This window comes from Ochotona princeps, chromosome 11 (genome assembly GCF_030435755.1).
Source record: "Ochotona princeps isolate mOchPri1 chromosome 11, mOchPri1.hap1, whole genome shotgun sequence".
Taxonomy (NCBI): domain Eukaryota; kingdom Metazoa; phylum Chordata; class Mammalia; order Lagomorpha; family Ochotonidae; genus Ochotona; species Ochotona princeps.
In genome coordinates, this window is record NC_080842.1 from 65,248,128 (window position 1) to 65,267,434 (window position 19,307).

At 43.5% G+C, this 19,307-nt stretch overlaps 1 protein-coding gene across 12 annotated transcripts in view; it reads left to right on the forward strand.

The window, feature by feature from the left end:
* The first annotated feature begins 228 nt into the window (after nucleotides 1-228).
* The window catches only part of LDB2 (LIM domain binding 2), a 340,789-nt gene continuing 321,710 nt past the window's right edge, over nucleotides 229-19,307 (forward strand). For 2 of the 12 annotated variants that reach the window (XM_058670285.1, XM_004579199.4), the window contains exon 1: nucleotides 608-1,065. In XM_058670285.1, coding sequence (XP_058526268.1) covers nucleotides 934-1,065 — 132 coding nt within the window. In that variant the 5' untranslated portion in view covers nucleotides 608-933. Of the gene's footprint in view, nucleotides 394-605; nucleotides 1,066-19,307 lie in introns of those variants that run through there. The other 10 variants (XM_036496890.2, XM_058670286.1, XM_004579201.4 and 7 more) reach the window with 8 other exon arrangements.

Consider the following 19,307-nt stretch of genomic DNA (forward strand, 5'->3'; position numbering starts at 1 on the left):
ACTCCACCTGGAGAATGACAGTTTTTCACCTGAAAATGCCCAGGTAACCTGAATCCAGGCCTCCTTCAAGGCCTTTAAAGGGCTTGAATGAAGTCTTGGGAAGAGGGAGAGGGGGTTGGGAACAGGCGAGGTTGGGGAGGGGTGGAAACGCAAAGAATGCAACAAGCTCTTGGAACAGCAGCAAGGAAAGCCAAAACTCTCCAGCGAGATTCCTGCCCAGAGAAATCTTTGCCTGGGAGGGAGTGACCCGCTCCAATTCGGGGGAACCGCGGCCCACGTTTCTGGGGCTTCCTAGTAATCACATTTCTGATATGTTACACCGGGCGGCTGTCAGGGGTGAGCGCCTCAGACAGCCGGGGAAACCACCTCTATGCTAACAAGCTCAGCAATCAGGTTGTAAGGGGTCCTGGCTGGAGGGGAAAAAATTAAAACCAAACCTTAGACCTCTTGTCAGCCTAGGAAGAGAATTATATTTTTGAACTAGGCTACAATGTGGACGGGAAGTGACCTCTCCACAAACTGCTTCTTTAAAAACAAGCAGTGGTGCCTAAAGCTATTCTCTCTCTCTCTCTCTCCCTCTCTCTCTCCCTCTCTCTCTCCCTCTCCAGCTCTCTACCCTTCCCTCCCTTCCTCCTTACCAGTCTCCCTCCCTCTCTGGAGCTCCTGCGCTCTCGCTCTCCCTCCTCTGCCGCGCTCCCTCCCTCCCTCCCCGCCGTCCTCCCTCCTCCCGCTCTCCCGCTCCGCTCCCGCTATACAAGCTCCCACAGCAGTTCTCAGCCAGTGTGTTCTGCCTGCCCGCCTGCTCTGTGTGTGTGTGCGCGCGTGTGTGCGTGTGTGTGCGTGCGCCTACTTTGTAGTGAAGAACACAGCCCATGTGCCCTGCATGGACGTTGCTGCCACTCTGTTGAGCTTGATTTTCGACAAGCAGGCAAGATGTCCAGCACGCCACATGACCCCTTCTATTCTTCTCCTTTCGGCCCATTTTATAGGAGACATACACCCTACATGGTGCAGCCAGAGTACCGAATCTATGAGATGAACAAGAGACTGCAGTCTCGAACAGAGGTAAGTACTTCAGCCTTGGGGGTGGGTTGGGGGTTTTTGTTAAACTGCGCAAGGGCTTTTCTCGAGGGGGTTCTGGCGAGGGTGAAATCTGTGGGAAGTGTCCCACCAGTTAGTATCACGTACGCGGAGATGTGCGCCGGGATGAGCCCATGAGTTTGAACGCTGGGTTGGCACGCACAGCAACTCTTGGAGCAGAGGACAGTTTCTGTCGGAATCTTGAGACACGTAATCCAGCACTTGATTCCCAAGCAGGGTCTCCAGAAATGCTGCCCCCCTGGCACCCCGGCGTGTGTAGGCTCTCAGCCCCTGTCCGGCTTGTTCTGTGAGATACAGTTCCAAGGGATTTTGTGATCCTTTGCGTTGGCGAAATATACACATGTACTTAAGATAATCTCTCTCTCACTCTCTCTTTTTAAAAACAAACCCCAGAGGAAGTCTGTATTGACAGGCATTCACTTTTCAAACTCCAACAACCTGGCAACTGGAGGGGAGGGGGACACAGCAGTGACCCCACATACTTTTCAGAGTCAGCTCTGGAGGGACACATTTTGTCTGTTTCCGCGTTAGATAAAGAAACCAGTTGCTTGGGGCCAGGGCATTCTTGGACTTTCTGCTGTGGCGATGGCCGTGCCTGCTAAGCACTCTACCTTGGGATGGGAGCTGGCTCTGCGATCAAGTCAGCTCTAGTTTTTGAGTGTTTGGGATCTCTTGCCTGAGACGGGGTGATGCTCAGCATCCCAGGCAGCCAGCAACTCAGAGAGCACAGAACTTTCAAGACTTTCTACATGCAGAACTCCAGGCTAGCCTTCTGCAATTTAAATATTTAATGTCACTTGACTTTCTCTCTGTGCTTACTGGACTGGCCAGTTGGGCTGCCAGTCTGTCCCTCGCCCTGTGTGTCTGAGCTTTAGGTTGAAGTATTTTCAGAAGTTGGATGTACTTGTGTATCACAGTCTCTTGGGAAATAGAAATCTCGGATATTTAGTTGTACAAGTACTCAGAGGGTTTCAGATAACAATTTTGGTGAAATTTTGGATTGAAGATGAACTCTTAGCTCGGGAAGGGACTCGGGAAGTTTGTGTCCTAAAATAATGTGCTCTTGCTTGACTTGTCAACACAGCCATGGGAGCTCATGACGCGTGTGGGGTTTAATACAGCTCACAAAATGTGACCTGTTTTCTCATTGGTCAACTGCTGGACGAGGGGTCCCGTTTGCTTCAAAGCTGGGTCAGGGCTGGTTTCTTTGTATGGTGATCCTCTCTGGATGGTCAATGTCATGGTTCTCTCCAGAAGCCACTTGCGCAGAAGAGTAAATCCTGCTTGCTCAGGGAGCTGAGCAGTCAGTGAAGTCTGTGTGTACATGTGTCTGACGGTTCCTATACTCCCTCCAGGTTTTCATAACTGTGTGTTGGAATCTTGTATTTAAGCTCTTGGTGGACATAACCTGCTTTCATTATAGGAGGATAGAAAATTGCTTATAGTTCAGACACACATTAATGACCATCTACTTTGGAAGAGAAGTCTTTTAAAGTAGAGTTAGTTGTTTGTTTTGTTTTGTTTTAAAGAGACCAGAGCCATTGTGGCTCAATTCTTTAAAAGCAATAGGATTTGAAAATAACTCCTGTCACGTATGCTGCAGAAAGTTGGTGAGGACTTGCCAGGAGGGTTTCAGTTGTTGGGGCAGTTGGATGTCCCTGCAATCTGGGTGTTTTGGTGTTCTCTCCCCATGGGGGACAGTTCTGGACTGGCAAACTGGCCCTTACCAAAATCCGCAGGATGCATCAACCCCACATTTGTTTCACATTTAGATAAGACATGTGAAGTGCCTCCCTCCTGTTCCATTTGTATCATGTTTTTCAAAAATGACACTGTTTTTGTGAGAACTAAACTCAGGAACTCCTAACTTTTGCATTGTGGGCTATTACTTTGGGAGACTATAGTCTGAGTAAAACAGTAAACTATTTCACAGCTCAAGAACAGAGAGGCTTGTTCTAACAAATATTAAAGATTTTTGGATTTCTCTGCTCCGATCGATAAAGCATTGTGACTGGAACCAACCCCAGCCATGTTCCCTTAACTTCTTAGTTCTTTCTCATGCTTATCAAAATCTTCACCCCGCTATCACCTTGCTCTTTGCTGAGTGATAAGTGATGTCATGTACCCAATGCCATAAATTTGTTTTTATTATATTGAAAAAATGAGGACTGAATAATTGTTCCAAGATATTTCAGTATTAACACTAAATGGTAAATTTTGATCATGATATGCATTTAGAAAAACTGACTTCATGAAAAAGTTACACTGTGCCTTTACTAGTGATGTTTTTGTAATAAAGTTCTTCTGAGCTTTGAAACAGATTGATTGGAATAAAAATACATGGGTTTCCAGCAAGAGTTATCCATTTATTCACACACAAAAGAAAGAAGATTGTTGAGCATTTACTTTAGAATTCAACTAATAAATCCAAGCATTAGGATCAGGTTCTTCCCTTCTCCCCTCCCCTCCCTTCTCTCCTCTCCTCCCCCTCCCCTCCCCTCCCCTCCCCTCCCCTCTCCTCCCCTCCCCTCCCCTCTCCTCCCCTCCCCTCCCCTCTCCTCTCTTCTCTCCTCTCCTCTCCTCTCCTCTCTCCTCTCTTACCGTCTCTCTTCCCCTCCTCACCCCTCCTCTGCTCTCTATCCTCCCCTTCCCTTCCCTTCCCTTCCCTTCCCTCCTCTCACCTGCTCTCCTCTCCACTTCTTTCCTCTTCTCCCCTCCCAACCCCTCTCTTTTCCTTTCCCCTTTGCTCTCCTTCCCTCTCCTCTTCTCCCCTCCCCTCTCATCTTTTCTCCTCTTCCCTTCCTTCCCCTCCTTTCCTCCCTTCTCTTCTCCCCTCCCCTTCCTTCTCTTCTCCTCTCCTCTCCTCCCCTCCCCTCTCTTCTCCTCTCCTCTCCTCTCCTCTCCTCTCCTCTCCTCTCCTCTCCTCTCCTCTCCTCTCCTCTCTTCTGTTCTCAATCCTCATTTCCCCTTCCCTTCCCTTCCCTTCCCTTCCCTTCCCTTCCCTTCCCTCCTCTCACCTGCTCTCCCCTCCTATTCTCTTCTTGCCTCCTCTTCCCTCCCCTCCCCTCCTCTCCCCTCCTCTGTTCTCGATCCTCATCTCCTCTTCCCTTTCCTTTCCTTCCCTCCTCTCACCTGCTCTCCTCTCTACTGCTCTCCTCCCCTCTCCTCTCCACTTCTCTCCCCTTCTCCCCTCCCAATCCCTCTCTTCTCCTTTCCCCTCTGCTCATCTTCTCTCTCCTTCCCACTCCTCTTCTCCCCTACCCCTCCCTCTTTTCTTCTTCCCAGCTCACTTTCCCTCTCTTGCTTCATGTCACCATCTTTGACTCATTCCTGTTTTCTACTACTCCTATAGTACACAGCATTATGAACTCCTAATAACGTGTTGCCCCATTTGGATAGCCTTCTCATTCTCCATTCCTTTTGGAACATAGATTTGGCTGGAAAGAAGCTATAGCAAATTTGTGTGTAATTTAAAATTTGTGATCAAATTGGTAGAAATTCCCTAGAAACCTTTTTATGGAAAGAAATCCATGATGAACCCTGATGTTTTCTCTACCTTTTCCTTGGCTGATCCTAGAGGCATATCCTCATGTGGAGGGGTACATTTCGCCCAATAAACCACAGTCCTCACCAGTTGGTTTCTTGTAAAGAGCATTGGATTGAGACTTAACTCTGTTTCTAACTCCTCTCTGTCACTTCCTAAGTAGTATACTGTGGATCTTGAGTCCTCATCTGCACCCTATGTGCAATTCTGTCTCATTTGAACATTTTGATTCCTTCTCTTTAGTATGAGAAAGTAGAAACTTGAGAGGGCAGATATTATTTCTTGGTTCAAAATCACAAGTGGTTCTGAAATAATTAGGTAGTAGTGAAAATGGCTTGAACATGCAGATCCTGCCAGTCATGCTTAGTGCTTGTCCTACTTAAGGTAGCTATTCCACCAACATTCGCTGACTAACTAGTAAGTGAATCTGTAGACAAGGGAAGAGAGAGAATTTGAGAGTCAGGATGGGTGAAATCAGCATCTTCCTTGAGTAACACCACGTGGATGGCTTTGGGGATCTGGGATCTTCTTTTGAGCTAAAGTTGCTCTGCCTCCTGCCCTGGTTCCAGCACTCTCCTTTATTCCCTGCCTTTACTTCTATTACAAAGCAATCAGATCCACCAAGTCTGTGGCACAGAGAAGCCAGCATCTCAAAGACCCTAGGACCTCCTCCGCACCTCCCTGGAAAGGAAAATGGGCACAGAAAAAAATTAAATAAAAAACCAAACATGTGTTTTAATCGACCCACAATTTTTTGCTACATCAAAATCTTGGGGGAGTTTCATAAAGAAATGTGCAAATATTTCCCCACCTCCTTTTAAAATGAAATTTAGAGACACGCTGACCTGGCCCTCATTGCTTTTGCTTTTGTGGGTCCTAGGCAGGTAAAGAATGGGTTAATGCATAGTGTGTGTGTGTGTATGTGTGTGTGTGTGTGTGTGTGTGTGTGTGTGTATTATCATTAGTTGATCCATGTCTTCTAAAACTCATTTGTTTGACTGGTTTCTTGTGGCAATTTTCTTGTGGCAGAATCCATGTACTACTGGACAATTCATTCTTCAGCCCTGCATATAGAGTGTAGGCAAGATATGAAAATATGTCTTAGAGACTAAAATTTGTTATGTGGAAAGCTTCAACCACAATAAAAGCAGTATAATTTCCTAAAGTCTGTATTATTGCAGGCAAATGTGTGAAAAACATGGTTGACATTATCATCTACACCATCTTAAGTTTAAGGGGCTTGCTATATTGGGTTATCAGAGAATGTAAGAAAGTTTATCAAGTACAGCTAGGGAGCTCTTTGTTATTCTAGATAACTTTTCTGTAGCTTATTTCCTTGTTAACCCCAATGTCTCCAAAATCATATGAAGATTTTTAAGGCCTGTACATGTATATGTTTTCATGTTGTTTCATGATCATTTTAATATCATACCCAAAACACCAGGAAAGTGTGAGCTTCCTCACTTTTCTTCTTTCGAGAGATGTGTTTTCCTTTTATCCGTATTACAAATCCCACTGCAAAAAAGATAAAATTGATTACAATGGGAAATTGTTCACACAAGGATTTTATTAGAATTACAGTGTTTAGTTTCACAGGATTTAATATGAATGTTAAAATTGTTTGAAGACCTTGAAATTTAAATCTGCTGGTTTTCACCCCTGCTTAGCACAGCTCTCTGGTTCCCTGGGGAGGGGGCCTGGAGGGAGGCGGATTCTCTTTTCTTTCAGCTACATTTTTATATACTTCAGTCACAGGGTTTCACGTTGTAACATCATGTTTATTCATGGAATAGCTCAATATCATTGATGTTCAGATGGAATCTAGTTAAAATGAGATTAGGTTATTTTGGATAAGTGAAAAAAAATTAAAAAGCATGCTTTGTTACAACTTGGACTGGCCTTTCCATCTCAAAATTTAGAAAGAAAAAAGATGTTTGTGTTCCTCTGAGAGGTAGAGGAATGATTTTAGTGTTAAAAACAGAACTTTCCAACTTTTTTTGAAGGGGCTGGGTGAGGGTTGGAGGAGGGGGTTGGGTAGTGGTAAGGAAAGCTATTTTAAAAATCTTAAATGAAACCAAAAGTGCAGTTTTAAAAATGAGAACTCCCAAACTCTTATTTTTCAGGCTTCCTTCGTGGCCTCAGAAAACAAATTGCAGGACTCTTGTACGGATTTTATTTTCCTGGAGTCCGTTTTTTTTTTCCCCTCTCCCATTCTCTTACTATGGGAACTGTTTTTAATTAAAAATTGCTGCAAACTAACTATTCGTAGGAGGCCAAGAAGAAAAAAAAATCTTTTAACTCACATTCAACACAGATTCTTATCAGCTCCTAAAATCAATGCACATTTAAATTTCTTTTTGGTGTGTAAATTACGATATAGGGTTTAAACACTGTGCATTTTTTAAGCATTTAGCTTTTTGTTTGGATCTCAGAAAGAAATTAATTTAAATGATATGGAGAACAGGATCATAAATCTCCTTTTCTTATAATTGTCCATGTTAACTCATTTTTCATGGGGAACACAGAGGACCCTCTTTCTGAAAAAGCGAACAAAACACAAAACAAACAGCCACAAACATGCAACTTTATAAATGATCAAGAACGAGATTCATAAACTTACTTATTTGGATGTGGGTGGATCTCACGATACAAGTAATCTGGGAAAAAATAGACCCTGTGAAGCATCAGAAAAAACCAGCATCGAGTCAGTGCGATGCTCACGTCAACACCACACCGCACACACCTTTGTCATTTTCTGGCAGTGGCATTGTCTTTCTTTTGTTTCCTTTTTTGTCTATTTGAGCTTAATTTTTTTTGCAATTTAGATTCTTGCAGTGTGCATCTGAAACACAGGCAACTGTTAATCCTTAAGACAAAATAATTTACTCATTGTTCAGGAATTTCCATACTTGAGGCAATGAGAGTCTAGAGGCTGAGAAGATGGAGGTGGTTAAGGCATTTTCTCTGGACTGTAGTGGTTGTGATTTTGTAATGAAGGGAAATATGCAAACCAGCCCCAGTAGTGAGGAGCGCTTATGGGTCAGCACGCAGTGGATGGGGGAGTGGTAGGCGAAAGTCGGTGTGAAGTGAGGTACTCAGCTTTCTGAAACATAAGGTGTAATAATAACAGCTTTCATCACCGAAGTGTTCACCATGCACCACGTACAGTTCTAGGCACTTTCTGTATGTCGGCTTGGGTAACCCTTATGCTTATCTCATCTGATAGGCACTGCCAAGAACTCATTTTAATGATTAGGCAACTGAGAACAAGAAGTTAAATAGTTTCGGAGATGGTGCAAACTATACCCTGTGATTGACCTCTTTGGCAGATTAGACATATTAGCCAGGACTCCATTTTCACCTACAGGTGTTGTAGAGGTGAATCTATTCATTTTGTCCTAGGGTAGGTTGTTTTGCAGGTGGCATGGAAGTTGACCCCATTTACCTAATGTGTTTCTGCTGATTGTGTCTCAAATGCCTGACTTGATCTCAAAACGAATCAAGTGAAACTTCTTTCCTTTTTTTTTAAGATTTATTTTATTTTTTATTGGAAAGGCAGCTATACAGAAGGAAACATCTCCATGCAATAATTCACTCACCAAGTGAGCACAACGGTCAGTACTGCGCCAATCTGAAGCCAGGAGCCAGGAGGAGCTTTTCTGGGTCTCCCATGCAGGTGCAGGGTCCCAAGACTTTGGGCTGTCCTTGACTGCTTTCCCAGGCCACAAGCAGGGCCACCGGGATTAGAACTGGCACCCATATGGGATCCCGGCACGTGCAAGGCGAGGACTTTAACCACTACGCTATCCCGCCAGACCCCTCAAGTGAAGTTTCAAGGGATGGAACCAGAAATGGAAAGTATACTCCGGTTATTGAAAGGAAAATAATGCAAATCGCATTCACAGTTGAAGAATGCCTAACACTAGCTTGCTTTCCTGGGAGAGGCACTGGAGTTGTAGGATATTATGCATTGTCATCTGAAAATGTTGTTTTTTTTTAATTTAAAACATTCTTAGATTTCTGCCCAGTGCCTGATGGTGTTTTGACTGTTTTTTTTTAACAGAAGTGGGATGCTACCCCATGTGTGATAGTGTCACCCCTCCACAACAATAACTAATATGAGTTAAATTTGAATTAAAATTTGGCATAGTATTTGTTGGTAATTGAGAGTCTTAGAAAAAATAAATAGAGGAAGAAGAACTCACCATGTTTCGGTTTCTCACTATCATAATTTGATTCACTGCTAAGAGGCAGTGAATGTCTCTCTCTGCGGAAGGTTTTCCTGGGAGATGCTGTCTTCTTCCTAGCCACTGTGAAGTCACTGTTTTCACAGTGAAGGGTTGCCAGTTACTGGAGATGAGGTGGCTCTCCTCAGCGTCCCATGTCGATGAAGTGGCTCTCCACTGGACCCACGCAAACCTTGAAACTCACAATGACAGAAGGAAACTGAGGCTCCGAGAAGTGAAGACAGGTTGAGTCCAGACATGAACCTCCCAGGCCAGGACTGTCCTGTATTAGAGCTCCCACTTCCCCGTTCTGTGCCCAGGCACAGGGCCTTGCAGCTGCCCAGTGCCTAGTGCATGCGCTCTGGCAGCTTTGCCTGCCTCATCAGGACCGCGCTTTCTAACCTACATGTATGCTTGAGATTTCCACTGAAAAAAATTAAAACGTAGCAGATCCTTAGGAAGACGAGAAGCCTACCATTTTCTAATCCCACATCCTGTCTTATCTGGATTGGAGTGGTCTCTGAACTGTGCTGGACCCCCCTTTCCTGCACACAGACTAGGTGACATTGTCGTGGGACTATCAGTGTCTCCTGCCACCTGGACAAGACCTGGAATCTGCAGTTAGGACTCTGTTTCTTCCTGATGGTTCAGTCACATCTTCTAGACTAATCTATAACAGGTTTTGTGTAGATCTATTAACTTACTAACCTGTTTGCATATCAAAGCTGTTCACTGTGGTTGAAGGGATGTGGGACATCCTCTTATAATAACTCATGATGATCCTTAGGAGATTTAATTTGGGTTTGAATTTGATGAAGTGTTGCCTTTATTTGTGGGTAATCAATTAGATATCACAAATAAAATGAGGGTGCTGTGGCACAGTGGTTTAAGCCACCCTTTAGAACTCTCATGTATTGTATAGGGATTGAAATTCTGGCAACCCTTCTTTCCCTTCAGCTCTCTGCTAATACAGCTGGTAGATCCAGATGGTAGTCCTGGCTCTGGATGTTAGATTGATCTCATCTTGACTATTGTAGTGATTTGGGAAGTGAATCAGTAAGTGGAACAAGTCTGTTTCTCTCTTTCTTTGTTTTTCTATATATGTATGTGTGTATTTCTCTCTTTGTCACATTGCCTTTCATATATATGTGTATATATATAATATATATATACACAGATATATATATATATATATATATATATATATATATATATATATATATATATATACACACACACACACATACAACAGGGTACCTTTTCGCACTCTTTTCGCTCCTTGTCTTTGAGCTTTATAGGAGGTACCCTGTTGGTCACAGAGAAAGGTATCCTTCACAGAGAACACTTTTTCAATTCTTACAACTGAAATTAATCCCCAATCACTTATTCCTTTACCTTCGTAAGAATCATGGCAAGGTCATGTTGTCCTGCTCCCTTTTTGCTTCCTCTGTGCTTGCTTGTCCTCGATGGCATGTAAATGGTGTAAGGGCAAGGACTCAGCTGTCCCACTCACATTGCTTCCAGGTGCCCATTGCACGGAGCTGATGCACACAGTGCATTTGTCCAAGTTAAGTTGCTCCAGGACTATCGAGGCTGCCATGGAATCCACACCGAGTCTTCCCAACAAATGCCTAGGCTTCTAGTCCGAAAGGCTCTGTCAGCCTCGCGGCCAGCGAGTGTTCATCGGTGGAGCACACAGCCAGACCTGCCGGGAAAAGAAGCTCTGGGGAAGGAGAATTTCTTCTGTGAAGGAAATCTTGACCTGAGAATTTTGCCCTCTGGGTCTGGTGAACCTGCTGGGAATCTCCTGACTTATGATTAAAAATATTTAGCTTTATCTTGGTGTTTCTTTTTCCCATTTGATATTTCTACCACTTCTCTCGGCCTCTCTCTCTGAATCTACCTGTTGGGGCCCACAGCCATGAATTATGATAGGAATCGTGATAATACTTCACATTTACTGGAGCACTTTGCATTTTAGGAAAGCACTTTTCAGGGCCATCAATTAGCTTATCTGAAGTGGTTTGCACAACAGAAAATATGGCAAGTTATATCAGAACAAGTGTGTGATGTTGTGCTCTGTAATAATTTTGTGTTTGCTAATTGAATAGTGTGTGTATGTGTGTGTGTGTGAGAAAGAGAGAGAGAGAGAGTGACCCTAATCAAATAGTATTTGTATAAGTGTACAACTTGTACAATCTTTTCACTAGTATTTTCTTCCTCTGGAGTGGAGTGTCTGTTTTGTATATAACCATCTGACTCTCAAGATGAACTTCCAAAAAAGTCAAATTTGTGTTAAAATCCTACTCAAATGTATGCTGTGTCCCTTTGGGAAAGCGTCTTCACTTTTCTGAGCCTTGAGTTTTCAGCCTGAAATGTACACTGTGAGGTGAAGGACTAATGTATGTGAAATACCTGGCATGCCATAGGCACTAAAACATAGGAGCTGTGATGATAGGGATGCCTTATTCTCTAATCTGCTGATTAAGTAATGCACATACTGTAAGACCTTACCTGGATTCCTGAAAGTGGTTTCAAAGGAGAGTGTGACATGTTCCATCTTGTGAACAAACCTTGCAGTAAACATTTCCAGGACTTTTTTTGCTTGATATTTTCATAATACTGGATAATATTTGATTAGCTTTTAGCTGTTTCAGAGTAGCGATGAGATAACATAATCACCTAAGAACTTGTGCAAAGTAATACCTCTACAGAATAGTCACCATTTCCTCCACAGTCCAGGTTGCAGTTGTCCCTTGGACATACCTGTGGTTTAGTTGTAAGAACTAATTAAGGTACAGGATCATGTGCACTCCATTCTTTTGGCAAAAAGTTGCCCTCAGGGATTCCTCCATCTAAGAACTCAGTAGAGACCACAGTGCATTTCATCTTACCCTACCCCAGTGCTTGGGCAGAGCAATCTAAATGATGCCCCCAGGGGGACACTGGCAAGCACTCCTCATGCTCCACTCCTGGCCTTGAACAGCCATTACTGGTAAAGAGACACACTTTTCAATATGCAGCCCATCAGAGACTTCTCAGGGGAGCTGGGGCAGAATTAGTTGGAAGCATGGAGCACTACCTGTGTGTCTGGACTGATAACAGACCTTGTAACTGATTCACTGGGACTTACTGTAGCTTACTCTTTCACACAGTGAAAACACTCATACAGGTGGAGATGCGTGTGGGCTGACAGAGCCTGTATGGTATCTTTCTGACCAGGAGGAGCAGAGAAATGGGTGGCAACGCTACCTGTCTTTGTCTCTTTCACTGATGCAACACTGCTGATTTGTCCCACCCGTTCCAGCATACAGGCTCCTTGATTTTTCACACCAAATGTGTCACATGACATTCACCTTCCTATACTTAATTTCATCCACCAGGACAAATGTGATTTTCACTCAGAGTTCTACATGAAAAAATCTTCTGTCATATTTCTGGAGAAATATCGTTGCAGCTCTTACAAAATTGTTCCAGATATAATTAACTAATTAGTTTACAGGCGGGAGGAGCGCTTGTCAAGTGTTGTGTCCCCATGTAGCTCATTTCTTAGGATTCTTGGGGATTTTATCTTGAGACTCAAAATTGGTAAGCAAACAAAAGCTGAACCAAGAAACAGGGCAAATCATTTGTCAGGACACACAAAAAGGACCTATTTTATGCCTTATAGTTTTAATCATGATTAACCCTGGGGTTGGGTAAAACTTACCTGAAATGGAAACTCAGCAGTTAGTATCTGTCACCTGCCTTTGAAAAATCTTGGTTTGATGACAACTACTGCCCCTCAATTGGCTGAATCTCAGAATCCCAGGGCTAAACCACAGGTGGGATGAAACCTAACCCAAGCTCCTGATTTTGGAGTACAGAAATGATATCCAAGTAGGATGTACCTGGACCATGTGGTACTACAAGTTCAAATGGAATCTCAGGTTTTGGCACCCACCTGTTACCACATAATACCACAAACTATCAAATTAAAACACCCTGAACCAATTGCTCATTTTGTACTCTAACTCTTAAAACATGTTATCCTCGTTAAGTCCCTGTGTCTCTTTTCATTTTTCCAGTTGTTTTAAAGAAATGTTATTGCTAGTTAACATCACGCTGATTTTTAAAACCCGTCTCCTGTAGTTAGCAGTTCATAGAGTTAACATTTTAGTGCTCTCTTTTGCGTTGTTGTAGGATTTTTTGTTTGTTTCAGGGGCAGGGTGGCAGGTTCCAGCCAGGAGCCTAGAACTCCATTTCCTGTATGTGTGGCAGGGACCCAAGCACTGGAGCCAACACATGCTGCCTCCTGGATATGTTGTCAGGAAGTTGACTGGAAGCAGAAGAACCAAGTGCTCAAGTCGACACTAGCAGGGGTTGGGGTATCCCAAGTGGTGACTTGGCCCAAAGTACCATAAAGTTTACCCCAACAACATGCTTTGAATATTGAAAGATTACTCACTAGTGTTTATTGCTTTTGCTTTTGTGATCTTCTTTGCCAATTTAGGTGAAGTCAAGTTACGTCTGCTTTAAAGGACCTACCTACTTAAAAAAATGTCACAACAGTCTGAGAGCTGTGCAAGTGGTGTGCCTGCAGCCCTGGGGATGTTCTTTATTCCCCTGTACCAGGGCTGCCATCAGAGGTGCCCGGGTAATGGAGAATCTGTTTCTCTGAGTTGTTGTGAGAAAGTGTAAGAGAATTCTTATAAAGTGCTAGCACAATGCCTGGACCCTGAAATGCAAATGATTATTATTAATACTAAGATTCATGTTTAATGTTAAATATTAATGATGATTACTGCAGCAATTGATGAATAGATATCATACATCCAGTGCTCATTGTGAAATACATGAAAAATATAACAGTGGCAAAGCAGAACATAAGTTGTGTTTAATTTTACCATGCAAAGCATTGCTGCTAACATTGCTGTATAAATTCAACATACACATGCACAGACATAGGAATTTCTTTGCTTAGGGAATGTATTGAACATTCTTTTGAATCCAGCTCTTTAAAGTTATGAGTATTCAACATTTAGTTAACTCTCCTTATAATGTAATTTGAGTTACTGAATTATTCATATGTCTGTGTATGCTTGAAAAATTAACACACATTCTTATAGCCTTTGACCTCTTTTATTATGATTTTAACTCTCTGAACCCTAATAGTTCAGAGTTCATTACTACCGATCTTATTCCCTACTAAGCCAGAAAAGTGATAATATGAAGGACTTAACTACTGGTTCTATTCTGATTGCTACTAGCAGTTTTGGACGAGTCCGAAGGCTAGAATCTGAAGCTGTGTCATCTTTTATGAAGAACATTCTCCCATTTGAGGGCAGTTCTTTTTCCCCTGCTATTCTTTCTTTTGTATGATTACTGAATCAATAGGCAGTCAGTATGCTACCTTATGTAGGACTTGTAAACAACGTGATCTTTGCACGATTCATACTCAGAAAGAGGGTTTGGATTAATGTTGAAACTTGGTGTTGATCCAGAAACAGTGGTTAGTATATAACCAGTTCATTTGTAACACTCCTTGATGGACACATCTTTAATTCAAGGAGAAAAGGAGTATCTCAAAAACTGTACTATGGGACAATGTTTGGTCCAGCTATAAAGACACCAGTCAGAATTTAAGCATCCCACATTGGAGTACTGGGTTGGGTTTCCAACTGTGGCTCCTTCCTCTGGTTTCTTGTCAGTGCAGATCCTGGTAGGCAGCAGATGTTAGCTGAAGTCATTGGGTTTCTGACACCATGTGACAGATCTGAATTAACATGCCTGGTGCAGCCCTGGTCACTGCATGCTCTTGGAGAATGAACTAGCAGATGGTGCTCTTGTTTGCCCATGTCTTTGCAGCGAACAGCGAAGTGTACTTTGTCATTGGTTGTGTGCCGTGTTATCTTGTTTTCTGCATTGCATTTGGACCAGGTGCTACATTACACAAATTTGTGTCCTTGATGACAATTGGTATTTTTTGTGGTTAACAACTGTGTTTTTTTTTTTAAGTTTCATTTCAGAGGCCACAGTTTTATAATTCATTTTTAAGTTATTACTATTTATCTGTTGGTAATATGTGATCTATAAATAAGCTCCATTCACGTGTGCTTCTATTACGACAAACTAATAAGAGTAATTTCCCTACGATGATGTTAGCATTGAATACTTAACTTCTAGAATCATGCAAATTTCTTTTTTAGTGTTTGTGGGACCCCTGGGCAACTTAATTTTCTCCTCAGTGCCTGCAGTAGCCTCATGGGGGTGGTGGAGATGATGGTGGAATTTGACTTTGAGTTTTTAGAAAGATGGTGAGAGAATTCTTACCAAGTGTTAGCAAAGTGCCTGCATCCAGCAAGTGTTAGCATTTGTTATTATGGCTTATTTGTTGAACAAACACTGTGAGGCCAATATATGTAATGTTGCTGGAGTAGTGACAAAAGAGGGCAGCCTCCTTATTTGAGAAGAGCTTGGTGAGGCTGCAGTAAGGATTGAGGACTGTCTCAGGACTGGAGGGAAGAGTGGGAGTTTGCCAGTTGAGAAATGAGGAGAGGAAGGAGTCTGACGTCAAAGGAACTGCAAACACAAAGACGTTGAGTCTTGAAAGTTGAGGTTACTTTGAGGAAGAGCAAGTATACTGGCATTCCTGGAGCTTAGGATGTGTGTGTGTGTGTGTGTGTGTGTGTGTGTGTGTGTAGGGTGGGGGCTGGTGCAGGTGGGAAGAAATAAATTAGATGTTGCTCTTTGGGGAAAAGCTGTGGGACTGTAGCATGACCATTGACACTTCTGTGACTCAGTTTCCTGGTCTGGAAAATGGCACAACACTATGAATGTTGCATGAGAGGATTTTTAAAAAAGATTTATTTTATTTTTATTGGAAAATCAGATTACAGAGAAAAGGAGTAACAGAGAGATCTTCCATCTGTTGGTTCACTCCCCAAGTAGTTGCAATGGCCAGAGCTGGGCCAATCCAAAGCCAGGAGCCAGGAGCCTCCTTCAGGTCTTCCTCGTGGGAGCAGGGTCTGAAGGCTTTGGGCTGTCCTTGACTGCTTTCCCAGGCCACAAGCAGGGAACTGAGTGGGAAGTGGAGCAGCTGGGACACAAACCAGCACCCATGTGGGATCCCGGTGCATGCAAGGTGAGGACTCTAATAGTCATTAGGTTACTATGCCAGGCCCTTCATAGGAGTTTTTTCAGTGAATTTACTGAGAGAAGGAAGGTCCCTAAGCCCTTAGACCTACACCTAGAACACAGGAAAAATTCAATCAGCGTCAGCTTTGAGAAAGAGAACCAAGGCAGGTAGTTTCTGCTTTGTGTGTGAAGTGAAACAGTTGGATCTGCTCGGACCTGGTAGAGTTCTGTTCCCTTTGGGAAGGGTGGGTTGGCGTCTGTCTTAGAGCATCTTCGTATGCAGAGAAGAAATCAGTAGATGGGAGATGCGCAAGGGAAACATGCACGCTTGCTGGCTGACTGAGCTATTTTTAGCCCTGTGTGTCTAAGGCACAGGGTGGATTTTCACGGCATTTAAAAAAATACGCAGAATTACTGTACGGCAAGGTTATGTTACCAGGGATCACTGTATGGTCCATGAAACTTGGAGCTGCCATTTCGGAAGGTGGGTCCCCCAGATTCTCCATGTTCTGATTTTCTTCCTGCCTGGGCACAATCAGGACCTTTTATGGGAGATCGAAAGGGTGTGTTGTGTGTTCTGGAAAATTCTCTTAGCCACAGCCAGTGTGGCCCAGGCATCCTACAGAACTGTGACAATGGAAGATGCGAGAAGAGAACAAGAAAGGACAGCAAAGGACAACATGGGTTGAAACAGACGCAGTGCACAGCCAGGTCTCCAAGTCAGTGTATCGGTCAGTAGAATGGGTGCAGCAATGCATGCCACATCACAGGAACATCATATGGCTAACGGGAGCACAGGAAAACCGCCAACACCAAGGGTGTCTGGGCGTGGTCATTCCCTTCCCTGAAGGACACTTGATGGTTCATAGACCTTAGTTCTTTCTTTGTATGTTTTCTTCAAATCCGTCTCAGACCTTCTGCTTCCAAACCTCAGAGTGGCCTTGGATAAACCTTCTCCTTCCCTGAGTCTCTTTCCGCCTCTGACTTCCCTGGAATAGACACGATCGGAGCTCCAAACATCTCCAAGCCTGTGGCTGCAATGAGGTGGCCTGTGGCCAGGCCTCATCTGCATTGTTCTATACGAAGCCAAGGGCCAGGAGTGTTTTTGAATCTGTGGAGCTTCCCCTTCTGTTCTTTCTCTTCCACCTTTTTGATTTGTTTTGAGTGAGGCTCTTGCTTAGTCACGAGCCTGCTTTTCTCCTCCCAAGCTGACTGAAGCTGGAAGGCCATGTTTTAGCCTCACAAAGACTGTGCACCATTGTTAAAGTCTGCACCTACAGGAAGCCCAGTGGCTGTTTTTTCCTGTCATCATAAAAGAAGCTCAAAATTCAAATGCAGGATGTACTAAAATTACGGAGTTCAGGGGGATGGATGCCCAGTACTACCAGTGTGTTTAGAACAGTTATAATTCATCTGAACCAAGACTAGAAAATCAGCTTAAGGTGTTAGGTTATTGTGAAAAGACTGTTAACTGTTGTTGGCTAAGTGCATTAAAATGCTTGCAAATGATCACTGGTGTGCACTGTTTTAAAAACTGCTTGCTGGGTTGGTGATTTAAACCTGTTTTTGTCTGGACTCAAAACTTTGCATTTGTCTGTTGAAAAAAATACTGTGTTTGAAACAAATAAACAGTAAAATATAGCTTATTGTATTTCCAGGCGTTCATCGGAAAGGAAAATATGTCAAGACATTTGTAGTTAGCAGCTGAAATCTCAGCCTTAATTCACTCCATTGTGTTTCCAACAAGCTCAACCTTATATAATATTACCCAGTCTCTGGAGACTGCCTTGAAGGGATACCAGATACTCTTGGTATAATGAGGGAATGGGGGAGGTGGGGAGAGAATGGTTGGGGAATGGTTTGCAGTCTTAATTCTATATTTCCTGTGACTTTTTTTCCCCCATGAAGGCAGGGGAAAAGCAGAGAGGAAAGAACTCTGCTGTTACTTTTATGATGGTTTTGATTTTAAAACCATTTAAGTCATTGCATTCATGGTGGCACCCTGTGGTGTGTAGGATGGAGTTGCATGAACTCATTCATTCTGCAATAAATGAGCTTATTTATTTATTTATTTATTTGGGGGTTATGTTCTCAGTGATGAAGGCCATGAAGGAATGTCTTGCCCGCAGGATGTTTGTATCCTGGTTATGGTGGGGCAGACAAGTGCCCCACGGATGAGTGGGCTGTTGGGACAGCAATGACAACACAAGCTATGCCGGTGGGACTGTGGTGTTGGCAAGCTCGTGGGCACACACACGTATGCCTGCATACATGCTTACTCTTAAAGTTACTTGTGTTTTGTGGCAAATTGTGACCCAGATGCTCATGTTTTTAGTCTAGGACACCCCTAACTTCTTGAGGATGCCGAATTCCTGGTGATCTTTCAAGAACTAAGCTCCTTAAGCAACCAAGAAGAGCACAATGTCATGAAGCATTAATGTGCCAGCAATGGCTGCAAGCAAGCCCCTAACCCGCTGTGCTCAAACCTTTCAATGGGAAAAAGTGAACAGTTTCCTTAAGGCCATTTAAAAGTCTGAATACAACACAAGCAGTCCCCCAACCCTGGGGATGGGCCATCTTCTGAAAAGCACATCTTTTAAATCTGTGATTTTATTAGAAACTGTGATTCTTACCCAGGAGTTGATCACAGTAATTTTCATGAAATTTCCAGATTGTTATTTAATGGATCTTTAAAACAAATCCACTCCCAAGCATCTCTCCCTCGTGGTAGTGAAGTATTCTAAGGAAGCAGCTGGGTCATCTGCAGCCTGGAACTCCTGCAGCTGAAGGCAGAAGACTGGTAGCGTAAGAGCACAAATGCTGCTCATCGCAGGGAACCGAGGCTAGCTGACTAGCAGCTGCATGTGAGTCCTGCCATGTGCCTTACATCACCATGTCAGTCAAGTCCTGTGCTGCTGTGGTCATAGTGTGTTCTCCCCATGTTTCAGATGAGAAGGCAGGCTCAGAAAAGCCTACCCATTCACCTTGGGTTCAAGGGCTATTTGCTCAAGGTCAGAGAGGCACATTGTCACTTGAAGCTGGGTGTAGTCAAGTCCAGAGATGACCTTATCTTCAAATCTCTGACACTCTAGAAGGGATCTCACTTTACAGCTAAAAAAGATGAGGTCCAGAGAGGTCACAGCAGATCTTGAGTCTTGCTATAGGGCAATCACAACCTCGCCATTGACTGACAGCTTTGTGTGGTTCCTCCCCGAGCCCTGCGTGTGCACACTGAGAGCCCAGTACGAGTGTCACACCACTGCGCAGGATCATGGACTTCTTCAAGTCAGGGACTGTGCATGGCTCATCTTTGTTTCCGT